Source organism: Melospiza georgiana, chromosome 9 (genome assembly GCF_028018845.1).
Source record: "Melospiza georgiana isolate bMelGeo1 chromosome 9, bMelGeo1.pri, whole genome shotgun sequence".
Lineage (NCBI taxonomy): Eukaryota > Metazoa > Chordata > Aves > Passeriformes > Passerellidae > Melospiza > Melospiza georgiana.
In genome coordinates this window covers 17,754,258-17,778,365 of record NC_080438.1, presented here as the reverse complement: position 1 = coordinate 17,778,365, position 24,108 = coordinate 17,754,258, and the positions used below count along the sequence as shown (strand labels likewise).

General features: G+C 38.9%; 1 protein-coding gene across 9 annotated transcripts; it reads right to left on the bottom strand.

The window, feature by feature from the left end:
* Positions 1-2,655: 2,655 nt before the first annotated feature.
* On the bottom strand, positions 2,656-23,485 carry SSX2IP (SSX family member 2 interacting protein). 9 transcript variants are annotated; one of them, XM_058030375.1, is made up of 17 exons: positions 23,409-23,443; positions 23,054-23,183; positions 21,353-21,421; positions 18,215-18,238; positions 16,526-16,659; positions 15,640-15,803; positions 15,192-15,392; positions 13,440-13,550; positions 12,078-12,213; positions 10,405-10,480; positions 10,156-10,327; positions 9,251-9,401; positions 7,926-8,062; positions 7,348-7,515; positions 5,193-5,301; positions 4,222-4,342; positions 2,656-4,040 (listed from the first exon to the last, which is right to left on the bottom strand). In XM_058030375.1, exons 5-17 carry the CDS (start codon positions 16,566-16,568, stop codon positions 3,890-3,892), a joined length of 1,740 nt encoding a protein of 579 aa, XP_057886358.1. In that variant the 5' UTR covers positions 16,569-16,659; positions 18,215-18,238; positions 21,353-21,421; positions 23,054-23,183; positions 23,409-23,443; the 3' UTR covers positions 2,656-3,889. The 9 variants fall into 9 exon arrangements, with proteins under 9 accessions (XP_057886358.1, XP_057886352.1, XP_057886355.1 ...); XM_058030369.1 differs by lacking the exon at positions 18,215-18,238; XM_058030372.1 differs by lacking the exons at positions 18,215-18,238; positions 23,054-23,183 and having other exon boundaries at positions 23,409-23,457.
* Positions 23,486-24,108: the final 623 nt, after the last annotated feature.

The following is a 24,108-nucleotide window of genomic DNA, read 5'->3' as shown; positions in this document are numbered from 1 at the left end:
CTGAGTTGGAGGATGTTTCTGAAGGAGCACCTCAAAGCCTACAGTTTATTGTGTTGCCTGAAGTGACACAAAAGTCATGAATCCCATTCAAATTCAACATCTATGACAAACTGGTTAATCAGACACTTTATTCTACTCCCACAACTCCTATAGTTACATGATTAACCACAGGAGTGTGCTTTGTGGCAAATGCTATTTGAACACCCACAATGAGCATTTATTTTCTATTTCACAGTTCTACAGCCTTCCATTAGCAAGTACTGTTCCTGGGTTGTCTGTCCCATAGGCCTTGACTATTTCAGATTCCACATGGACTGAAAATCCAGCTCAGGCTTTACGAACTATTTTGGGAACTGTCACCCAGCTCACTGCAGAAGATATTTGAGGGATGAAGGGTGGACACTTGCAAGAAATGTCTCATTTCTCCTGATTACCTATGTTCAAGGGAACAAGCATGTTTTGTGCCTCAGGTGACAAGCTCTTTTATACAGTCGTAAATAAATTTTTATTAGTAAATACTTATTTAAAACAAACTTACCTGTTATGTGTAACAAATAGTTGTACATCTTGTACAACTCAAAATGTGAATAAAGAAACAAACACTGACAAGCTGAAAACGACAACAAAATATGAAAACTACAACAAAATGCACACCATGGGAGCTTAGGTTTTCATTGCAGTGCAGCTTTGTGGGGCATAGTGAACATTAGATATCAGATGTATTTTCTGAAAGCAATAAATAAATCATTGGATAATCTGAATACTTCTTGTGAGGTCAGCTTTTTGATACAGCTATGTCAACATTTCATTTCTTCTCATCAAATTCTCTTGCAAATCAGAAAAAATCTAAAACTGAGATATCTCATAAGGCTTAGTGATAACTACAAATTTAAAAAAAATAAACCTGTATAATAACTAAGCTAATTCTACATGCACAGTATTGCCATTATTCTGCATATCCTTCCATTTTCCTTTCAAGAATCATGTGATTGTATTGGTATTATCTACATATATCAGTTACCTTGACCTGGTTGAAACCTACCTGGACACAAAACAAGCCCCAGAAAATAAGTTAAAATTCAGTCTGTTTTTTCTTTTGTCATGCTACAAGTGAAGTAGTGCATGCCTGCAGAATCTGGTGGAAGTATCTCTTCAAAGTAGGAAGAAAACAGCTGTTTTGTAGGGAGAAGGTTCTCTTAAGAAAAATTTCCATTTATTAGGTTTTTCTGCTATACAGTCTGTGTTGCAGGAGCTATGTATTAGCCACTGGGGATGAAAGGGAAAGAAATTAACATCTTCAACATAATCCTGGAAAGTAAGTACTCAGACCTAATCAGACTGATATTTAGGGTAAAAGCACACTCATCACAGCCTGGAAAAGCAGCAATGAATGTTGTAGCTAAAGATTCTTGTGAAACACCACAGTTTAAGAGAGCCACTCATCTTTTCAATATCATGCATGAGTAGCTAACAATAGCTGTATTGTCTTCATTTGCTGAGAGTCTCTACTTCTTGTTCCTTGAGAAGAGCACTCAATACATTATTTCAAATATACACCTATGTGAAGTGGCACACCTGTATCACACTCCTGCAGGAAGTCTCCCTCCTTTTGCTCTTCAAGTCTGAGTAAGATCCTGTAGTTGTTTCAAACAGCTCTAAGTACCACAATGTCACCCTCTGCAGAGTTCACACTATTATTTGCAGTAGTTTCAGATTTAAAATCTTCCCAGATACTGAATATAGAGAAATCCATAAACTCTAGCCATATTTTACTTCTTTACACAGACAGGACCCAATCTGTACTCCAGACTTCCAGACCAAGTGAGGCCAGCTCAGGACTCAACTGCATACACTGTTCTAGCACAGTTAGCTCTTCCATGGAGACTGTCACACATTTCCACTTCTGCAAGACAGGTTACACAACTCTAAAGCAAAAAATTAGTACAAAATCTTTATTAATTGCTAATCACTCAGTTGATAGAAACAAGAGTTTAAATATTTTAGTTATTTTGTTCTTCAAGGCATTATTATCCCAAAAGTTAAAGAAAACCAGGCTGAAGAAGGAAAGCCCAAGTAAAGCAAACAATTGACAGTCCCAGCAGGGCACCCATGAGCACACAATGGAACAGCAGCAGCCCCTGGTGGCACCTGGATCCTGCCTCAGCCATGGAGATCTCCAGCCACTACTGGCTTTAAAATAATCCTGCTTGCAGAGTCCTGTTCTCCTTAATATATTAAATTTTCACTGAAGTTTTTTGCAAGTGTATTTATTCTTCCACAAGTAAAATTCAGGCAAGAGCTGCCCAACAGCTGGGAAATAGGAAACCAAACAGGAACTGTACCCTGCTAAAAAGCAATGAATGACAGGATTCTGAAAACCCATTTATTGGGCAAGAACAGGAGAAACAGAAATATGATGCTGTCTTTCCAACCTGACTACCCATGCAGCCCACCAAGACAATAGTATTGGTTTATCATTATATCCACTTCTGCTCCCTTACAGGTGCTACATGAAAACCACACAAGTATCATCCTCTGCAGTTTACATTGGCTATTACTTCATCTCAAGCTGGAACTCAATCGACTGAATTCACTGCCTGAATTCACTGCAGCAAAAACTGCAGCTTTTTACCTCAGTTTCTTTGAGAACTGCAGTTTCTTCTCCCTGTATGATCCTACTGCTATTTTTCCAGATAATCCAATCACTACACTCCATCCAGCTCTGAAGTGAATGGGCATAGCACCAATATCCTTCAGTGAAGGATTCTAAACTTGAGTTAATTTCACACCTCTGACCCCAAGAAAGGCAGTTTAAACTCAGACATCTTCCAAAAGGCCAATTACACAAGGATCAGAGCTATATATGATCACATATGCACAAAAACCCAACAGGAGAAGATGGATCTGTACTGGGCAAGGAAAATCACACACACTGAGTAAGGTGAAGGAGACCTTGAAACATCTTACCTCTAACTTGGCTATTTTTATTACATTATAAACAAGAGACTTCCCCAAGGCTACACAAAAAATAACATTCTGGAGTCAATTAAAACAAAAAACCAAACAAAACACAAAACCAGCACCAGATTTGTATACATTGTAAATAGCCCTATAACTGTGGTAGCTTAAAAGTTTACTGCACACAAATCATAGAACCAGGGTTTTTTAGAATAGAATTTCACATTTATTGTTCACATTTGAAATACTTTGGTTCCTGACTGAACCACTGAAAGTCCTAATGGATCTGTAAACTGAGTATCACTAGAAAACAATTTAAAATGCCATGTAAAATAATATTTATGTATGCATGTGTTTCATTTCATGGTTTCTCAGCATGACCACTTGTTCTATTTACACATATATAAAGATTTGCACTTTAAATCATTGAGATATCAAAGAGGTATTTTCAAATCACACAATAAATATAGAACCTGTTTTGTTAAAAATCTACAGTATACTGTACATTCAAGTTGAGGCAAAAAAGGATTTAATGCCAGTTACACTTGAGACTTAAATGAATGTTTCCAATAATTAAACAATTTCTAAAAGTGCTATCTCTGCCTGTGATGAAAGGTAACATTAAGATCCAGTATTTCATTACAGTCAAAGTTTCAGACCATTGCTTTATTCACAGAATTAGAGCTTTTGTTACTAGAAAAATATCAAAGCTTTTATATATTCTTAAATTTTCTTTCAAGACTTGCAAGAAAGAGGCAAAAAATTATCTAAAAAATAAAAGCCATGTGCACACACATAGAAACACACTACGATTCAGATCACCACATAATCCTCCAGAAGAATGATCAAACTCACAGCATTCTGTTTCATTTAGAATGATAAGTTTATGAACAAGTCTCTAACAAAAATCCCAGCAGGCAACCCTAGAAGTCTAAGGCAGCTGTTCCATGTGCAAGTTTCTACATAGAGTGTCGAGTCCAGAGTCTTCCCATGTCTTTGTGCATTCTTCAGTTTCTTCTTTGCCATCACTTCCCACCCACAGATTTGGCAAGTAATCTGCAGCAGGTTTTTCTGATGCAACACTGGAAGCAGAAAAAGAAGTTATAATGCAAATAAATAATGCTTTGAATGGAAACAGAGTATTTCTTTTATGATATAATGTTTAATAGCCTTGGTTATATACCAAGCATAAGCTTTAGATTATGCTGCGCTCTCCATGGAGTTCAGCACTCCACAAACCACCCACAACACTGTTTCACAAACCTGTTTTGGGTAATGTACTGGGATATCTGGCAAGGCTCTGGTGAAGCAGTAGTACTCAACACAGAGGGAGGTCTCTTTTGCTGAGATGCAGATCTCACTAAACGAAGGTCTGTGTCAGCACCTAGGAGAGACACACACCAGTTAAACTGCAGCCCACTGAAAATAAGCAAGTCCTTCAAGGGTTTGGGTCCTCTGCTTTAAAGAAAAAAACAAAAAACCACAAAGACCTTAAAGCAGAGCTGTGATAAAACTGTCATTGATATAGACCTGGGATAACATTTTTAAAGTATTTGTAATGCTATTGAATGATGTTAAAATTAGGACTCTAAATTTGAAAATGCAGCATTTGCATATATAGCTACTACTGAAGGTAGTCATATGAAGTCACTCAAGTGTAATTTCTCACTTAACAATTAATAAAGCTTTTTTATTCCTTAAGTAAAGGCCTCTCCAGCATGCACAGACATAACACCAACATGAAACCTGCAAGCCTGTCAGAATATTCAAAACAAAACCAAAATTAAGTTAGATGTCTTACTGTTTACTGAAACTACCCATCACTCAAGTCAATGGAAAGACATGGCAAACTTAGCAGGGCCAGATCAATCCCTTCTCACATTTATATTTCAAAGTTTTTATATGAAGTGGAAAACCAGAATTATTACATGTTCTTCAGTATTTATGAAAGCACCTGAAAAGTTACCTGCTGTGCTGTCAGGTATTTGATATTCACCAGATTGTTTCACAAATATAAATTCATTACATAAGTAATTATGAGGAAGGGAGTTACAATTCCTTTTTGCAAAGGAAATTTTGAACCATCAGTTGCCCTGATATGTGGAGGTATACAGATGCATGGTAAAAATTTTTTTGAGACCTTTTGGTTTTTTAATTGTTTTGTTCATAGCTGTGACTTCTTGAAAGGAAGAGAAAGAAACTGTGCAAGAACATAATCTGAACCAAATACTTGCTTCTTAAGAAGGCACTTGGAGTTGCTGAATTTTCAAACTTGCAATCAGCAGTCATAGTTAAGAACTGGTGCTTCAGCCATGCTCCTCTATCTTCTTCAAATGCCTTTCTCTAGGAAAAGAAATGACAGTTTACACTTATGACAACAGGAAAAAACCTAGCCCACATTAAATTGATGCTATTCTATTTCAGAAAGCCAAAGTTGCAGCACGTCCATGTCACCAAGGAGAGCCAGCAGATTAACACAGCAAACACTGCCTGTGAGCAAGCATTAGCCCAAGGAGGATTGGCTGAGGAGGCACTTACAGCCAAATCCCACAGAGGTCACTTCACTGCTCTACCCTCCAGTGGCAGCATCTCCTGTGCTCCCCATTCCCCCAGAGCACCACCACCTCTTGGAGCAGCTCTCATCCAAGGCAGCTACCAGCAACAATTACTTCTTAAGCCTTCTAAACAGGGAAAAATTACACTGAAAATATCCCTGACTGCTTCTGTCTAAAACTGGGGCAAGAAAAACAGGTTGTTTCCCTTTCCAACCCCTCTAAGCACAGAAAAAGAAAATAATGCCTAACAGACAACCTCCAAGAGATCCAACAGCTCTGCAATCAAGCAACAAGCTATTTCATCTCCAAAAACCATCAGTGAAACAGGATGCTCCTATTCTGTGTCAGTAGAAAAACAGAGGAAGCTGAACTCCAACGCAAACTTTCACAAACACCTACAAAGCTCACAGCATTGCATCTCATGTCATACCTCAGCATTCTGACAAGCTGAAGCATGAGCAGTTATACTTAGGCTGCAATGGAGTCCTAAACATTTCCAGACAAACAATTATTGTGTATTATCACTCATTACTTTTAAAGCTGAATTCAATGTGCAACATTAAATTAACCCACTCACTAAAATGCAAATAAAATTAAATTAGTCATAATTTGTATTTGTTACCATGTGAACTACTGCTATCCCAGCAGCTTAAGTAAAATCTGGAGTATTTTATATTCTGGGTCAGACAGGTTGGCCAGTCAGCTCTGTATTCTGTCTCCAACATGGCCACAAGAGATGCTATTTATGAGCACAGTCACTTTCCGCAGTACATTCCCTCATGGGTTCCCATTCCCAAAAGCCATTTGATTATAGATACTGAAAGGGACCCCCTTGTGCCTCATTTTTATTATCTGTGACTGTGCTGCCCATAAGCTCAGAAAAGTGCTTTTTGAACTTGATGGTACACATTGCCTTTACAATCTCCTTCCAAAAAACCAGAAATCAACTACCTAACTATAAAAAAACCTACCTTTTTGGGTATGTTTTTGATTTAATTTCAAAATTAAGAGTCCCCTCTAGTCCAAGTCTTGAGGGATTTGGTGAACAACAGTAGGGCTTTCATCTGCTCAAACTGAATCCACAGCTTTATAAATTTTAATCACATCCCACTCCAACTTTCTGCTCTGCACATCAAAGCAAGCTGTTCCGTAAGCAATGAAGTCCATTTCTCTTTTCCTGTCATATCTGCACCATCCTAGTTCCACAATCACGTCATAATGACCTTTCCCTGACAAGCTTGTAAGCCCCTTCACATTTTTGACCCAAACTATGGGCTGGACCAAAGGACATGTGCTAGAGCTCATTCACAGACACATCTACCCTGACTGCCAGTACTTGTGCTTACTGGCCAGCTTACCTACAAAACCCCAACAGATAATGACCCTGCTAAGGGAAGCATAGTAATTACTTGGTGTTTTTGCAAAAAAAGTGGTTTTCACCAAATCTTAGAAATCAAGTACCGTTGAGATTCAACCCTGAGGCCAAATTTGACTGAAATTTGCATAGGCCTTACTTTTGTAGGAAACCAAACTTTACAAGTATCCAAGGGATTTAGGTAACAAATTTTGGAAGCACTTAAAATATTTCAAAACCCGAAACAAAAATGGCTTGGTTCCAGTTGCAGAAACTGTATCTTCCAATATACACAAAAAACTTTGGCTTTTCCAATTGACCAGAGAATGATCTTCCAGAACAACTAAAGATATGTTTTTTACAGTATGGCAATGATCTTTCTCTACAGACATCATAAACAGACATTGCTGGATGGCTGCACTTTGTCACACATAAAAGGACTTGTAATTCATCTTCCATAAGAGCTCCCTTGCCCAATACCTCAAGTCCTAATCTAATAGCAGCTTCTGTAAAACTTTTTCGTTCCTTCTCAAAATTCCTTTTTTGCTCTCGAAACAGCCTCCATTCTTCCTGGAGACGCTCTCTTTCTTCCAACAAATAGCAGTCTTGTAGTAACAGAGTGGTGTCATCATCACAGGTAAGCTGTTGCTGTAGATATAAAGCAACAAAAGACAAATGTTAATTTGGGAGTGACTTAAGAGGTACGGTATTTCCACAGTTTCAGTTTTACCAGAAAAATGGTGGAAGTCTAATATGGAAACAATGCATATCAAAAGTTGGTGGATAGTGGGGGCAGATTTCAGATAGCAATCAAAATGTCCCTGTTCAGACAGCCTCACCTTTGTTTAGCCTCCAAAATTATTCCTACCAGGAGTAAAAAGTCCTTATATTATTAACCAAGCCACTAGCACAGTTATACTCAGACCATCCACTAAGTTGTTTTATTTTAAAAGTACAATCAAGGAATGGAGAAAGGCTCAGAGGCAAGAAGAATGGAAAATTAAATAAAATAAACTTGGATTCAATTAAGAAAAATAAGAAAAAATAAAGCCTACTACCTGTAAGAGCTGTTGCTGAGTTCTGATCATTTCTTTACATTGCTGAATCTCTAACTCTAACTTTCCAGTTTCTAGCTCATGGTCTTCTCTTGAAATGACATCTTTTTCATTCAAAGCTCCTGAATGTCCACGTGACACTAAGGGAGAAAAAGAGCATCTTTAAAGCAAGTTATAAAAACACAACACCTCATATCAGAGACAGCTTGGAAGAGCAAAAGGTTTTGGACTTTGTTTCAGCATGAAAGACAGATACACAGCGTACTCAAAAGCATTTCTATCAGAGACAAGAGTTCCAAAATTGGTGCTACAAGAGTAATTATGCATCAAATCCAGTTCAAAAAAAAAAAAAGAAAGCAATGAAAACATGGCTGTTTCACATTCCCCAAGGATAACCAACCATCTACACTGCAGTAAGTGCTACACAAAATCCACAACTGCTTCAGAAGTCATTTAAAAGAAAAACTCAAGACAACTAAAGATTTTTTTTTCACTGACATGCTGTTAGCCCATTCTTCTGAGCCCATTTTTGAAGGGCTTATGTGTTCATAAAAATATGACAGTAACTATATTTATCACAGATATAAAAAGAAAGCCTTTTCCTTCAAGTCTTGTGAAGGAGAAATGGAGCTAACAAACACTGAAAGCATGTTTTCATTCCAGTAAGGGAATGAATTACAGAAATGGTTGTATTTTGTACAATTACACACCGGCTTATTTAGCTCAATGCATGCTAAATCACAACAATTGTAATAAGACAAGTTTTGGTCCCCTAAAGCCAGTATTTGAACATTAATAGAATCCTGAAGGGCTATACTATGGTCACCCCCTATAAACTAAAAAAAAAAAACCTAGAAGATGACTCCAAAAAAAGAGCAAACATTTTTTCTCATGCTTACTTTTCAGTTAGTAACACCAAATAAAGTATTACAAGAATTCTTGAAATCCTTTCTAGGGTGTAAACATACTCTCAAAGGCCATCTGCTGTTTTATTTGCAAGGGCATGCATGACCTTCTCAATCTTACTCTTGACAGCAAACCTGTGGTAGTAGCTGCATTTACTTGCATGGAAAAATAATACTAGGAAAGAATTTTATATATTTTTAGCTGTCTTAATGCTGTTTAACAGCTGGAAATGAGGAGAGTCCAGCACCATACCATCAGTCAGTTTGTTTTAGAATGCCACAAGAAGTCCCAGAGGATGTGACAAGACTAGGATCTTTAGAGGGAATTATATATTTTGCATCTAATTATTTCAAAGTGCCACATCCGCAATACTTTTTCTAAAATGTATTTTGTATGTACACATAACACAGTTGAACACCAACCTTGGTTATCCAGCTTTTCAACGTGATTTTTCAACATTCGCCACTGCTTTCTAATGCTGTTGGTAAGCTGCTCTCGCACAGTTTCACAAGATAATTCCCACATATTCTCTTTGTTTAATTCTCCAATATCTTCCTCCTGGTCTGACAGCACCTGTAGAAGCAGAAATAAGAAGCTGCAAACCATTTCATCCCTCCAAATATGTGTATCTGTTTATATAAATATGTGCATAGATTCAATTTACTGAAGAGAAAGAAAATCCTTAGAGATTTTTCCATCCAGGGAAATTTGACTCTCAGGGAGTTCAGCTCCCTGACAGCATAATGCTGAGGAGGCAAGTGAGCAGACAGATCCCAGAGCCCCATCACAGCTAGCAAGACTCAGTCACTCACATCTCCAACCCAGACAGGGTCACACAGCTGAGTTCTGCTGTCAGGCAGCAGCTGCCCCAGTGTGGGGGAAGTCATCCAGTCAAGAACAGTACTCACACCTTATAAAGAAGGTGACAGAGAACCTACATGGCTGTTCTACACAGCCATGGCAGTAAACTCTTCAATAAAAATATCCTGTGTAAAGAAATATTTAAGATCTGGAAACAAACAAACAAAACCCCCTAGGCATCAAAAATCCAGTATTTTGCAACACAGAATTACATACCAGTAGCTACTACATTTACATTTATTCAAAGAAGATTTTCAAGCTTTTAATTTACTTACTGGAAAGAATACACTGTGTATTGTTCACAGAGAGCAGAATATTTATATTGGATGAATTTCACACAAAGCACATGATGTGCAATCCATTGCAACTCTCAGAAGAAGTTTACTTTCTTTTTAATAACTATCAAATTACTCCAGCACTATACCAAACTACCACGGAGACTAAATTTTAACTGAAGAATACTTACTGGCCCATCTTCAGATCTCTCTTTAGGTTTTTGTTTCTGTGGTGGAAGAAGTGAAATAATATCTTTCTTCATTTGCTGAAGAACTTTCTTTAGCTCAGTATTTTCCAGTAAAAGCTGTTTTTGGCGTTGTTCATAATCACTTAACAGAACTTTGTACATTTCTTCCTCGTTTCTGGAAGAAATAATCTCACAGTAACAACATACCAGCCCTCATACATGCTTCAATTAATGTTGTTCTAAGACAACTACCTGGCTTCTGTCTTATCAGTCCTCCATGCACCTCTCTTCCCATCAGCTCTACCAACATAATTTAGAACTTCCATAGCTACAAATGAAAAGGATATTTCAAAGTGTGAAACAATATGCAAATAGATAAAAATTTAGATGACATTTCATTTATATGTAGTTATAAAAAGATCATATTACTCAAATATCCCCCTCAAACTTCAGACTCATCAAATCACATGGCCCTGCTTAAAGCAAAAATAACACAGTCAAAGGAAAAAAGGTAAAGTTTTTGAGTTCTGAAACTCAGAAGGATATATTCTCACCCTGTCTTTTTAATGCATTTTTTAACACCTTCATCCCTATTTCACCCTTTATATCAATGTATCAAGTCTATGCTCATTCTGGCAATAATGCCAGTTTTATCTCCTGTTTAGGGTAAGGAACTTAAGATTGTTTCTTGAGGCATTCCTCAAAACTTCTGTCCACATTTGAATAAAAACAAAATCAAAAAACCCCTACCACACCAACAACAGAAACCCAAACCCAATGTAAGACTACAGATTGGTGGTCCAAGCTAGTTAGCTATCAACCAAACAGTAACTAGTTTTAAACCCCTGCTATTTTTACCTCACTGACACTTGAACTAGTACTAGCCACCAGAAGTCAAGAATGTTTAAGTTTTGCAGACCTCAGGGCAAAGTTTCTAGAGCTTACTGAAACGATAGCTTAAGATTTTCTGCAGCCAAAATAGGTGATTCTCCCACTGTGTCCTAACCTGGTTTTGCTTAAGCAGAAGGACTTACAGCAAACTAAATAAGCAGAGAACCATCTTGGCAACAACAGGAATAGTTTTCTTCTGGTTTCATGACCACAATGAGCTCACTAAAACATGGACTACAGCTGGCAAACAGCTGAGTTTGGGGGCAGCAGGTGGACAAGAGCAGGAGTTCCTTCCACTGGAGATACATTATAGAAATACTTTGAGGGCAGATAAATGAACCAAAAGGTAAATTTTTTTTTAATACCTAACAATACCTACATGGTTACCCATGTATTTATGGTAAATAGCACTGATGAATGTCTTGAACACAAATTTTGGGCAGTACAACATACAAGTACTCATGATAAAGGAGATCTGGTTGGTCCTCATTTCACATAGTACAGGATGGAACATCTGCCTTGTGTTACTCCCTCTCAAACCTCTCACTACTTGTGCTAACCACAAGCAGAGCATCTCCAGAGTAAAATCCTATGCAGTGTGCCTTCCTGGTGGCAAATGCTTGGAACAATACAGATTTTATGACATTATCCAAAATCTTATGATAGCAACAGTAGCAAGAAAATGGAGGCAAGATGGCTCTGGCATAGGCATTGATTCCTATGGAACCCTAGGAATAAATTTTACTTAGTAAGGGCAAAAAAAAAAACCAAAAAAACAAAAAAACCCCTACCTCATTAGGTAAAGATCAGCATTTGGTTTATGCTTGGTAAGAAATCTTATGGAACACAATGTAGAAAAGTCTTACGCAGTCAGTTAACATGAAATATTGCATCTTCTCTTTAACATTCTAATATCCAACTAAAATATGCAAGAGGGCCACATTGCCTTTAATGATTAAAATACTTAAAAACGGCTATGGTTAACACACAGAATATGCTAATTTTGCTGTGGTAAAATTCAAAGAGCTACTTACCTAACTTTTTATCCTTTTTATTCATGACTAACTGATGTAAGCGCTCCTTTAATTTGTTATATTCTCTCTCTTTCCTCTTCATATCATGATTGTATTGTGTAGCTCTACTTGAAATTACATTCTGTAACTTCTGAACCTAAAAGCAATGCCACAAAAGCATGTTTCTTCTACTAAAGTATAAACATAAATTTCTTCAAAAAACCAAAGTACATGAGGCAAAACAAAACTTCCTTTAAACTGTTCTTCTGGGGAAAGGAAGTGACAAAAGGAATCAGAAGAGCTCTGAACTCAGACTTCTTCTCAGGAGAGGTAGGTTCTTCTCAGCAGAAACCCATATCATAAACAGCAGATTATAATACTATAATTTCTCTGAAGTACAGCTGAATTCATGTTCTGATAAGTTACATAGCCTTTAATGCCTTTATAGAGAGCAGAGAAAGATGTATCTTTACTTTCAGTAATTCATATTCAGGATCTAGGTTTACTCCAATCCTAAAGCATGCTTGTTAGGCTTACACTAAAAAATAAACTCCTCTTCCTTGGGGCAGCAGGACATTGAAAGAAAGATTATTCCATTTGGTCTAAAAGAACATTAAAAGATCATAAAGCAAATTTTTGACATATACTATTAATTCCTATGGTTGTACTGTTTGGGTTTTTCTAATTTTATGATTTAACCTTACAAACACACAGCACATTCATTATTTTAAACTGGAATTCCAGAAAGTTCATTATGAACAGTTAGTACTTTATTCCCAACTGTATGAACATGTTTATGAACACAGAACATGCACAGAAACTTAGAGGAGCCACATTCACAAAAACACAGGAGCCATGTAAAGTACAATGCTAGGGAAGGAGCATAAAGGAAACAAGTGCCAAACTAAGAAGTGTCATGGATGCCAAAGTGTTTTCTGATCTTAATTGCTTCAAGATATTTAAGTTTAATGAGATGGTGTTTTTGAGCTGGGTTTCTCTCCACCTCCCTTCTTATTGGTCTTTTGCTCCCCTCTATAATATAATAAGAAAACCCGAAAAGCCTCTATACACAAATGTTTAAGTGACTGAATCCTGTTGCCCCTCCTACTTTTTGATATATCTGAACATTCTAAGCTAAAGTTGTACAGAAAATCCCAGAAAACTGCACATCTGCATTTCTGCATTACTCTCTACTATTGTTGTAACTTGGACCTATCCCTTATAGAACCTATTTATCCATATGCAACAAGTCAGTCAACTTAAAGACAACATTTACCAAACAAAAAACCACATTCAAAATGAGCAATTACAAGACTCCGTGCATAACAAAAAATATTCTTCAATATCTATAAATTACTTGTGTTAATGTACAAAACAACTCACTTCATCCTTTTCATTTTTAAGTAACTGGTGCAAATTTCTGTTCTTGCTTTGCAGTTGTCTGTCTCTTTCCTGAAGCCCAACTATTTCCCTTTTAGATAATTCCAACTGTTCCTAGAAAAAGTGTTGATAGTTCAGTATCAATAGGAATTAAAAGCAAAGATTTAAAAAAACCCAACCAACCAAAACAAACAAGCCATATTAACCAAACTGCCAAACCACCTCACATGAGATATGGCCTAGTATTTAAAAGGTATTATCTTTTACAGTTAGGACTTTTTCCTCAAGTCAGGATTCTGTAAGCATATCTGTACTGTGAGAGTGAGGTGGATATTAAGCAACCTGGATGAGTTTGGAACTACAGTTTTACTGGAGCATTTCTGTTGAATAATTAAGGGTACAATTTACACAGATAATACAGACTGTGACCATAACAATGCAAATGGAACATTTCACATATACAGAGAAGGCTAGACAGATGATCTCGTTACAACAGACAATGCAAACTAGCATTTTTAACAGTTTTGTCCATGAATGAGACTCAGACCTAAAATTGGCAGCTTAAATGACAAGCCAAATACAAACTTTTCCTTCCTATGCGTACTGAGGTACAAATGTGTAGATAAGTTTAAGCAACAAGAACTTCTAAACACACCACAGTGAAATACAGGTAACAATAGTGGAAGTCAAGAGGATTGCTGTATGTTAGCTGAAAGAATCTACATGAGGAACTTCACAATCTGACAGTCAATTAGATGCCCTGGGATTCATGCAATACTAAGATTATTTCCCTCTCTCCTCTTACAGCTATTCATCTAGGGAAAGCAACTGGAGTGTTCTAGAACCTAGCATTTTACAGTGTTTGTATAAAAATCAGTGCAGTTATAGATTACTTTGAATCTGTAATCAAAATCCTTCTACATGAATGACCAATCTCAGCAAGAGGGCTACTGGGATTTTGAAAATCTACAGCAGTATTTTTCAAGGAGACAGTGCTGACCAGCCCAAGTGAAAAGCAAACCTAAAAAAGCACTGAATCATGCACTGAAATATTTTCTCTTTTTTTATATTTTATTTTCTTGACAGAATTAAGAGAAAGTCTTTTCTAATATGACTGCACATACAAGTGCACCCAGGAACTTCCAATATATCAGCTACTCCACAGGGACTGGCCTTGAGCATGTGTTTATCCTGTGATAAAATGAAGCTTAGTAACTTGTGGTTTGACAACAGTTTCTGAGCAATTCTTACAAAGAGACTTTGTAGTTGGATGTTCGAGGCATCCAATAACAAAAAAAAAAACACATGGAAAAAGCTAAAAAACTATTATATGGAAAAAGACTAAAAAACTCCACACTAGAAGGGTTATGCATGCTTTTACTTGCTACAATTACATTGGGAATTTATCTTTAAGAGCTGGGCATACCCTTTTAAGCAATACTAAGTGATGGGAACTGAAGTGTTTAATGTTTTCACTCTAAGTGTACGTTAACACTCCCGGTTCAAACAGTCTTCCCCCTTCCTTGATTAGGGGGGGAAGGATTGATTTAAGCAGGCTAAAATTCCGAGTAATTAGAAGTTCTCTTGTTAGCTCATAATTCATTAACACCAAGGCATTTTCATTTGGAAAAAAAGACTTCCAAAATTCCCCAAAATACACGTGAAAATACAACTGTAAATTAGTACTGGGTAGAAAAAAAACCCACAAAAAAAGAAGAGCTACATAATTCTAGTGGAATGATCTTTTTTTTCTACCTTTAACTTAGTATAGCAGTTCTGCAAGTGATCCATATCACTCCCCAGTTTGAGATGCTGTATTTCTATTTCTTCCTGAGCTCGGAGGTTCTTGTGCTGCAGTACAAGCAATTCATTCATACAATTGACCATAGACACTAAATCTAATTCTTTTCCTTTGGACTCCGCATAAATAGAGGGAAACCCCATCGTTGTTAATTCCTGGTAAAAGACAAGGGGAGAGAAGGGGGGAAATGAGATCAATAACTGGATCAATCTCCCACCATTCTCTAAAAGACAAACAGTTTCAGGTGAAATCCTGTATAAAGGGGGAAAACGTGACTCTACTTCCCACCAACTTCAGCTTCTGGGCACTGAGGAAGAAGCATTCTTAATTCAGTCAATCTTTTTTACCACAATTGATTGTGTGCAGGTGACAATCCCCAATAAACAGAAAGATCTGGCTTACCCTATCAATATAGGATATACTCTGTTCAATATTCTCTTCTGTGCAGAAGGCACTGAAAAAGCTGTGCATGCTTTTGGCTGAAGGCAGTGACAAGCGTAGCACTTCTGAGCTCATGCTTGCAGGAGATTTCCTTTCTGAGGTATATGGAAATATATTTTTGCTATCTAAAAGTTAAACATTAAGAAGAAATCAGCTATTATTTTAACACATCACGTAAAATCAAACCCTTATGTATTCAAGTTATTATTTACAGAAATTTAGATTCTAGAACTGAGAATTTGATCTAGAATGACATTAAACCATTCACAAGATACATATAAAAAAAGAAATTTCCACTGAAGATTTAGACAACACTTTAAAGTGTTTTACCTTTCAAATTTTACTCATCCACCAAGAAAAAACTGAGCACACTTCCTTTTTATTGACTTGCTACAACACAGGTGAAGAGATGTGCATTCAGTAAAACTCTTATAGAATGTATGGTATTATTACACTTATTAAGTATATGCTGTAATTTACTCTTCCACTAGGCAGAAATAGGCAAGAAAATATTTACTCCTTTAACAAATTTGTAACCAATTTATTAAGCAAAAGAATATAGAACAAGTAAAGAAATCTGTGAAAACACAAGACACATTGATAGGCATGATTATAAAAAATAAAATGTGACTGCAAGCTCTTAGCCTTTCTATACATGTGCAAGTACAATATTTTACATTAGCATTTCTGTAAGGATTCAATCCAAGACAAAGCACTGTTTGTATTTTTTACCACACTGTTTAACTACTCAAATATGTCATGCACAAAATTACAGTCTCTCTTTAGCTACTATAACATTGCTGGTAAAGTCAGGAAATCAACTAAATTCAGAATATTCCCAGTTTACCTGACGACAGCAGCGGCACAGTAACAGTCCTCCAATCTCCCATAGCAACAGAGACAGGCTGGGTACCTGAGCAACTGGTTCAGCAGCAAAGTATTCAGTACAATTGCTGGCAATGTGTGTTACGTAGGCATCTCCTAAAATAGCAAGAGCATTTCAGATTAACAAAAGCAGCTAATACAGCTAGAAGGATAAAGGCAGCCCAGGAGAGTGACTACTGAACTTGAACCACGTGAAATTTCTCTACTTCTTTACACTAAATTTGGAACACAGTAAGCACAGCAAATAGTATACTGTAAAAAATGATACATCTATCTATATTTATCCTTAACTGTCTTGTAAACCATTAACTAAAGCCAAAATGCCAGGCACACATGAAAATTAAGACTCACAGATAACTAGTTGTTTCTGTTGATGTACATCATAAAACACAAAGCAAGACAAATATTTTTTCCTGTCATATATAACCAGGAAGCAATTTTATTTCTGTAAACTTGCATGAAGTTTTAACATATGTCTGTCCCATTGTTGCTTAAAGAGAGGTATTACAAAGGCTCCAGAGAGGATATATCAGCAGGGGACAAAAGCGCTTTTAATAAATATTTAACCATTTAAATTAACTTACGCATTTATTAATATTGCCTTTCCCTAGCAAGTTGCTTGCTTCCTTGCAGAAACCCCAAAACTGTCGAAGGAAACAAACAGGAGAAGCCTTGCCCTGCTGGCACAGGCTCAGTACAGCACTGTCCCTCTGGAAACCAAAGGGAAGCCACCCACTCTAAAGAAAGAACAAACTGATTGTCCCCTCACCCCACCTCCACCACACAGAAGGCACATAATAGCATTAGTTATCTCTCACTGCTGGAAACTTTAAATCCAGCTTGGATGCTAAAGATTTGGACAGCACAACCCATCAGCTGTTAGGGGAACAAAGATACTTCAGGGAAACAAACTTTCCACCTGACAGAAAAGAAGGCCCCTTTGTTTCCACCAACACTTTGGAACAAAGTCTGAAGTCTGTTTTAGATGGATTCGGTAGATTTTAGAGCACATGCATGTTCTTCTCTAACCCCTTGCTAATGTTCCAATATATACACTTTGGCTAAGCAACTTCTAAATTTCTGACACCAAAACCTTGTATTTTTATCACTGTGGAAAAAAAAACCTTTGGGTGCGCAAAGAAGGGAAAGGACAGGGGGGAGTGTTTTGTTACCCCTAAGGTCTCTTGAGAACACAAAGACAGTAAAACTCCTTATCAAATGACAAAGCACAACATACAGTGTCCAAAGAAACACCAAGTTTAAGAGATCATACTGGCGCACAGTCACAGAATGCTCAGCATTAAAAAACCCTCTAAGTAATTATCCAGGTGGATGAACATTTTTCCCCCAGGTTCATAAACGGACATGGAAAAAAAGGTAAACAGTTATTCCTCATGTGCTGTAATTTAGTAGCTCCTGAAAACTTTTTCAGATCAGAAAGTACACACAAGCCAGCAAGAAAACAGTCAATGTAATGATCTAGTTGCTGTTCTTGTTAAAGAAATTGTTTGTTCTGCTTTCTCTCTACATTTGATTTATGCATATTTTTCAATTCCCCCCCCCCCCAATAAACGCAAGATGCTCACAAATTAACTAGACAACAGTGCCTTTAAAACAAAATTCAAAGTCAGTAAGTATTAAGAGAACACACCTCTTACATTCTACTTTATTTCTGCTGGATCCATCAGACAGATAAATGCACAAACACAAGAGAAAAAGGCAGCAAATAAGTGTGCAAGTACGTTTTCATTACTGACATCACAACCCTGCAATCTTATAACATTTTCCAAAAGATTATTAAGAATCTTAAGATACAAGTTCCATCAAGGACTGTTGGAAAATCCACAAAAATACTTATCTCATTTTAGATATGGTGCTACTTCCAAACCAACTGGCTTTTATTCTTACAGACTGCACCCACACTCCCTGCACACACAGTATTATCAACCCCCAGGTCTCTCTGCACTGACAGAACTATTCTGACACAGCATCTGCCACCCTAAACAATATCTGACTGGAAGCAGCACTAATCCAGGTGTAGGAATGCAATGATTCTCTAAATTTGCACCCTGCAAGTCACACACAGACTCATTCAGAGCAGATGCTCTAGCAAGACTACCCTGTGCACAGGGATTCTTTAGAGTTAATTCCCTACGAGGTTCAATGACTTGCCCAAAACCCTGTAACCACCCACTGCTCTCTAGAGGTAACTGCCCCAGCTGGGATTGTCACTTCCTCTCCCAAGCAAGGAATTCCTGGAGGCCAAGACACAGATGGATTGTGCAAGAATGAGCCTCTGGGACCCAACTTCCAAAGTGTGAATACAAGAGCAGAGCCATCTCACTGAAAAAAAGAAAATCTTATATACAACAAAAAGACCCAAACATACACCCCACTAAAATCACAGAGAGTTTGATTACACCAAGGAAGTAGTAATCAAACCAAGGCATTTAAGTGCTAGTTAGAACAAGTGAAGTACAAAAACCCCAAGGAACTTTAAAAAAAGCACTGTCACGGTAATAACATACCAGAACTTCTTTGAAAGTCACCTTGGGAAATTTTGGAAAAAAAAACCCACATAAGTATTTCCAGAAACATCTAGATAATTCATTAATAAATACATCTTTCTTTTCAAGAACACGACTAAAGTTCAAAATTAGTATATTTCATAAGTTCAAAGAGCTCAAAGAAGCTGTTCATAAAAGTACTGGCTTGTGTTTTGGGGGCAGGAGAGGAACCGACAGATGTGCCAAGATTTAAGACAGAAATCTGATCATTTAAGCCTGAGTGCAGGCCATATAAAAACTTGAAAGTCATAAGCAACAAGAAGTAGAATTATAAACTTAACATAAAAGCACACTTAAAATTTCTAAATATCATGTTTAAACTTGAAAAGCAGTTGTAACTGGGTTTGTAAAACACACTCAAACAACCAGCAGAGAATTGCCACAGTGCTGAGCTGTGATCATATTGCACCATCTGGTCATCCCCAACCCAGACAGGGTGTGACACAAGTGGGAAATGCAGTATCTGCTAACCCAGAAAACTTCTACCCCTGCCAAGGTAGGGAGGAAATGGAAAAGCACCTCTGGAGAGGTGCAGTGCCTCAGAAGAAAGTCATCACCAACCAGAAATAATCTACCATTCCTTCTCTGCATATTTCAAATACAACTTGTGACATGCATGTGTTTCAACTTGTAAAACTGTGGGGGTACTTAGCATTTACTTGAAGACCAATGTGCTTCTTTTCTATCAAAATAATACCAAAGGGAGCTATGGAGCTGCTTAAAGCTTTTACACTTGTCTAAGTGTAATCCACAGATGTCACACAGATGGCTTTTATCTGGATTGACAAAGAGACAGAGAACTCTAGGTAAATTTAGGGTGTAAACTCTAGACATGACACTGAAGGTTCCCAAATACATCCCTGATAATGCCATGATATATACTTGCTTCAATTCATGTAAGTGCCACAAAAGTCCCTGCATTTCCTTCCTAGAGTTTTGACATTCATTGTCTCTCTACACAATTCCTAATAGCAGTTTATCATTAGCACTAATATATGTATTATATCCAGTGACAATGGTGCAGTAAAAAGAATACCTTTCTCTAAAAATCTATTCATTCTAGTGACCTTTATTTAAAAATGTAATTTTAATGATGGCTCTTGTAATTAAATCTGAGCCCAGATTTTTCTTCCCACATTTACAAAATTGTGGCAATTTAATCATTAATCTATTAGCTTCAAAATGAGGGTGAAGGAATCCCTCAACTTATCCACATTCCATGGAAACTTTAAGTAATATCAGATTTTCAGGTAAATTTCCCAGTAGCATAAACAATCACGTCAAACCACCCAGCCTGTGGGTATGAAGTCTCCATTCATTCTGAATACATCATACTCAAAAATCCCAACTCATTTCTCTCCTCCATTTTACTTAAAAAAAAACACACAGGAAAGCAAATTAAAATTACCAAGGGCTTTAAGAAAAGAAGTATTCAATCTTCTCAACACACATAATTACACAAGAATATACTCTTACATCTGGTAAAATTCAGTGTTCAGTGTCTGATCTGCCATGGTCTTTGCCTCAAACACTCAGGTTACAAGGAATATAATCTGATGTACTGCCTCAAGATTCAACTCTACATGCTACATACAGAGATGACTGAAATTCTGTTACTTCAATCACTGAAAAACTGAAACACATGGAAACATTTTATCTGGCTCCCAAATTCCTACCCCATTTTGAACTAACACCATGGATTTCACATTAGCATTTTCCTATCACTAAACAATTACTCTATTGTTAATCTTCAAAACTGCATTTCTCCCTCTGCATTCACAACCCATTTACTATATGTAGCCAGAGCAGAACATTTTGTTACAGACAAGAGAACCTCAGAAACCATCTTCTGCATGTTCTCCTCTTCTCCCTGAGGTCAGCTTGAGCCAAACTTTACAGCTGGCTGTCTCTGCAAGCAGACAAGTTTTTAAAAGAAAAGCAAACTGCTGTCTTATTAATTCCTAAAGTTGGTGAGATATTTACTGGGCAGAGCCTCAACTAGTATTCCAAATACCAGAAATTAGGAAACTTACATGTTTCAGCAGCATGTAACCTGAAAGCTAAATCAGGCATGGAATGCAAGAAGATAACTACATAACTTCTCTAGAGATTACCAGGGAACTCAAGGAATAACTCTCCTGTAAAATCTAGGTTTCTGTTAATCAAAACATGTTACAGAAAAGACTTGACAAACAAATGGGACTGGTGAAGTGTCAGCATACCTTCTGTGGAAGCAAGGAACACTAACCAGTCAGCCACAGTGCTCTGGAAGAAGGAATCACCCAACACACCTGGGCAAGACAGCAAAACTGGATTTTCAAAAAGCTTTTCACAATGTTCCCTCCAAAAGCTCTTAAATTAAGGTGTTATGGAATTTATTAATGACCAATTATAAATGGAAAGGGCAAAGTGTACAAACAAGTTATAGATGGCTGAGCAGTGTATGAAAGTGACAAAGAGAAAAATTAGAGCTCCAAAGGGGTCTGTGCAAGCATCTCTCCATAACACATGATATACTCATGTACTACACAGAGTTATTCACAAAAATAAACACAGGCTGAATGACAAACTGCAGAAGGTTGTCCTCAAACTGAACAAATGGATAATAAAAACCAGCAGCTGAAATTCCTTGTTCATAAACACAAGCGCAATGAAAAAGACAACTCTGCCATGCACTTAAACCAACAGGCTCTAGTTGGGCATTGTCATGCAGGAAGAGATGCCAGTCCCTATGACTGGTCTCTGGAAATAACAGCTCCCAGGCAGTTAGCAGAACCCTGGGACAGAGGACAGAACAGACCACCATAATGTCTCCTGATGAATACTAAGCTCCTATGCCTTAAACATCTCACAGAGATACAACCTGCCCTGAAAAAAAAAAGAAGACAGAATATACCTAAATATGGTGCAACAAAGATCAAGTAATACATTCATGCAAGAAACTAATAAGCTGTGACTTTTCAACGAGAAGAGGAAACAGCTGGAGAAACAGGACCAACATACAGAAAACAAATATTCTTTGCTTCTTTTAACACAGCAGTTATAAAGAACGCAATGAAACATTCAGTGCACAAGCTGGGAAATAAGAGCATTTTTTCCACATAAAACACAAACTGTGGACTTGCATCACCACGAGCTGCTGTGAATACTCAATACATAAACTGCCTCCAATGTTTTGAAAAGCCCCCATCAGCATCTATTACATTTTAAAAGACAGATGCAGCCTTCAACTCCAGACTGCAGCATCTTGGGAGGATACACAGATAAAAGCATTGCTGTACAACCCAACTGTACTTAACAGCTTTTCCTTAGCATCTGCTGCCAGCTTCAGAACCAAGATACTGAGCCCCATGAGCCTGCTGTTACCCTCTCCTGTGATCTTTGCAGTTCAAATTATAACTGATATTGGTATCACAGCTTTCTCCCCCCATCCCCCCCCCAAAAAAAAAAAAAACAACAAAAACAAACCCTAGAAACAATATCTTCCTCCATAAACACCTATAATCTGAAATCGCCATTCATTGTATCAAATAATTTCCTCTAGGTCTCCTTTCCAAGTTCACTATTAAAATTCACCTAATACGTTCACATTACACGTCCAATACTTCGTATTTTAAGCCATTGCCCTGAAATTCCTATCATACCTTGGCAGCCTATGGAGCTCGGCTTAACTATTTCACTCACCACCGCTAGCAGCTGAGCGTTCTACACAATCTTGGGATGCAGGAACACTACAAACTAGTCCCGCATTACGATCTGATCTTCAAATTTAAAGTAGCTTTGCTATGAATAAATAAATTAAAAAAAAAAAAAAAAAAAAAAACCCAAGTCACGAAACCTACACACTCCTACATCACGTGAGCCCAGCTCAGCCCGAGCAGCCACAGATTCCCTGACTCAGTAGAAAGCTTTACGGCTCTCACCTCCGAGCATCAGCCGCTTGTAGCCTCACAGAGATAGCAAACGCTGGGCCTTACAGCGCCGGCAGCCCCAGCCCCAGCCCCAGCCCCAGCCCCGCCGCGGCTCTCCCGCGTCCCGGGGATCAGCCGGAGCCTGAGAGAACGGAGCACATGCCACCCACAACCCGCCCGGGCCGGCGGCTCCTACGCCCCCGCACGGGGCCCTGCCCGGCCCGGGGCAAGCCCAGCCCACGGGAGCGCCGCAAGCCCCGGGCTCGGCAGCGGAGCCCGGCAGAGCAGCGCCGCTAGCGCCGCTACCTCCGCCCCGGCCGCCGTTACCCGCCGCGCCCAACGCCCCGCCCGCCCGCGCACCCCCCACCTGCTGCGGCCGCAGGGAGGCGGAGGGAAGCGGCTCCCGAGCGAGCCCCGGCACGGCCCCGGCCGGGCCCCGCGGGGTTAAACCCGCGCCGCGCCCCGCCCCGCCCCGCCGCCATTGGCCGCGCGGTTGCCGGGAGACCTTGAACGGCACCTGCCGCCCCCCGCGGGCCCAGCCGTGCCTCCGCCACCTGCCCCGGCCCCGCCCGCTGCCAGGCCCGGCTCCTCGGGCGGCGGAAACCCGGCCCCCTGAAACCCGGCCCGCTGGAGCCGTCCCTCCCTGCCCGTGTCAAAGGCGTTCTGTCTCTTTGAAAAGCTCTCTTCAGGAGCGGGAAGGTGTGGTGAGGTTTGCCCTGAGCCATCTCCAGGCTCTCAACACGTCCAGCTCTCAGCCTGAGGGGCAGAGCTGCTCCGGCTCTGAGCATCTTCGTGCTCTCCTCAGGACCCGCTGTCCCAGGGCAGCACCGTTCTGGTGCTGAGCCCACCGGGGCTGGGTGCAGTGCTCCGGGCAGGCTCTCACGGGAGCAGAGAGGGAGAATCCCCTCCCTGACCTGTTGGCCGTGGCTCTTTGGATACCGCCCAGGACGGGGCTGGCTTTCTGGGTTGACTCATGTCCACCTTTTCCTCCACAAGAGCCCCCAAGTCCTTCTCCACAGCTCCTCTCAATGGGTTCTTCTCCCAGTCCCATGTCACGAAAATGCGTC

Excerpts from the sequence above, each read along its gene's own strand:
- SSX2IP (XM_058030377.1), bottom strand. The coding sequence starts at position 16,568 with ATGGGAGATTGGAGGACTGTTACTGTGCCGCTGCTGTCGTCAG. Across the intron at positions 9,402-10,155 it reads AGAGATCTGAAGATGGGCCA|GTGCTGTCAGACCAGGAGGA; the intron begins GTAAGTATTCTT and ends CTGCTTCTACAG. Across the intron at positions 4,041-4,221 it reads CAGTACATTACCCAAAACAG|TGTTGCATCAGAAAAACCTG; the intron begins GTTTGTGAAACA and ends TTCTGCTTCCAG.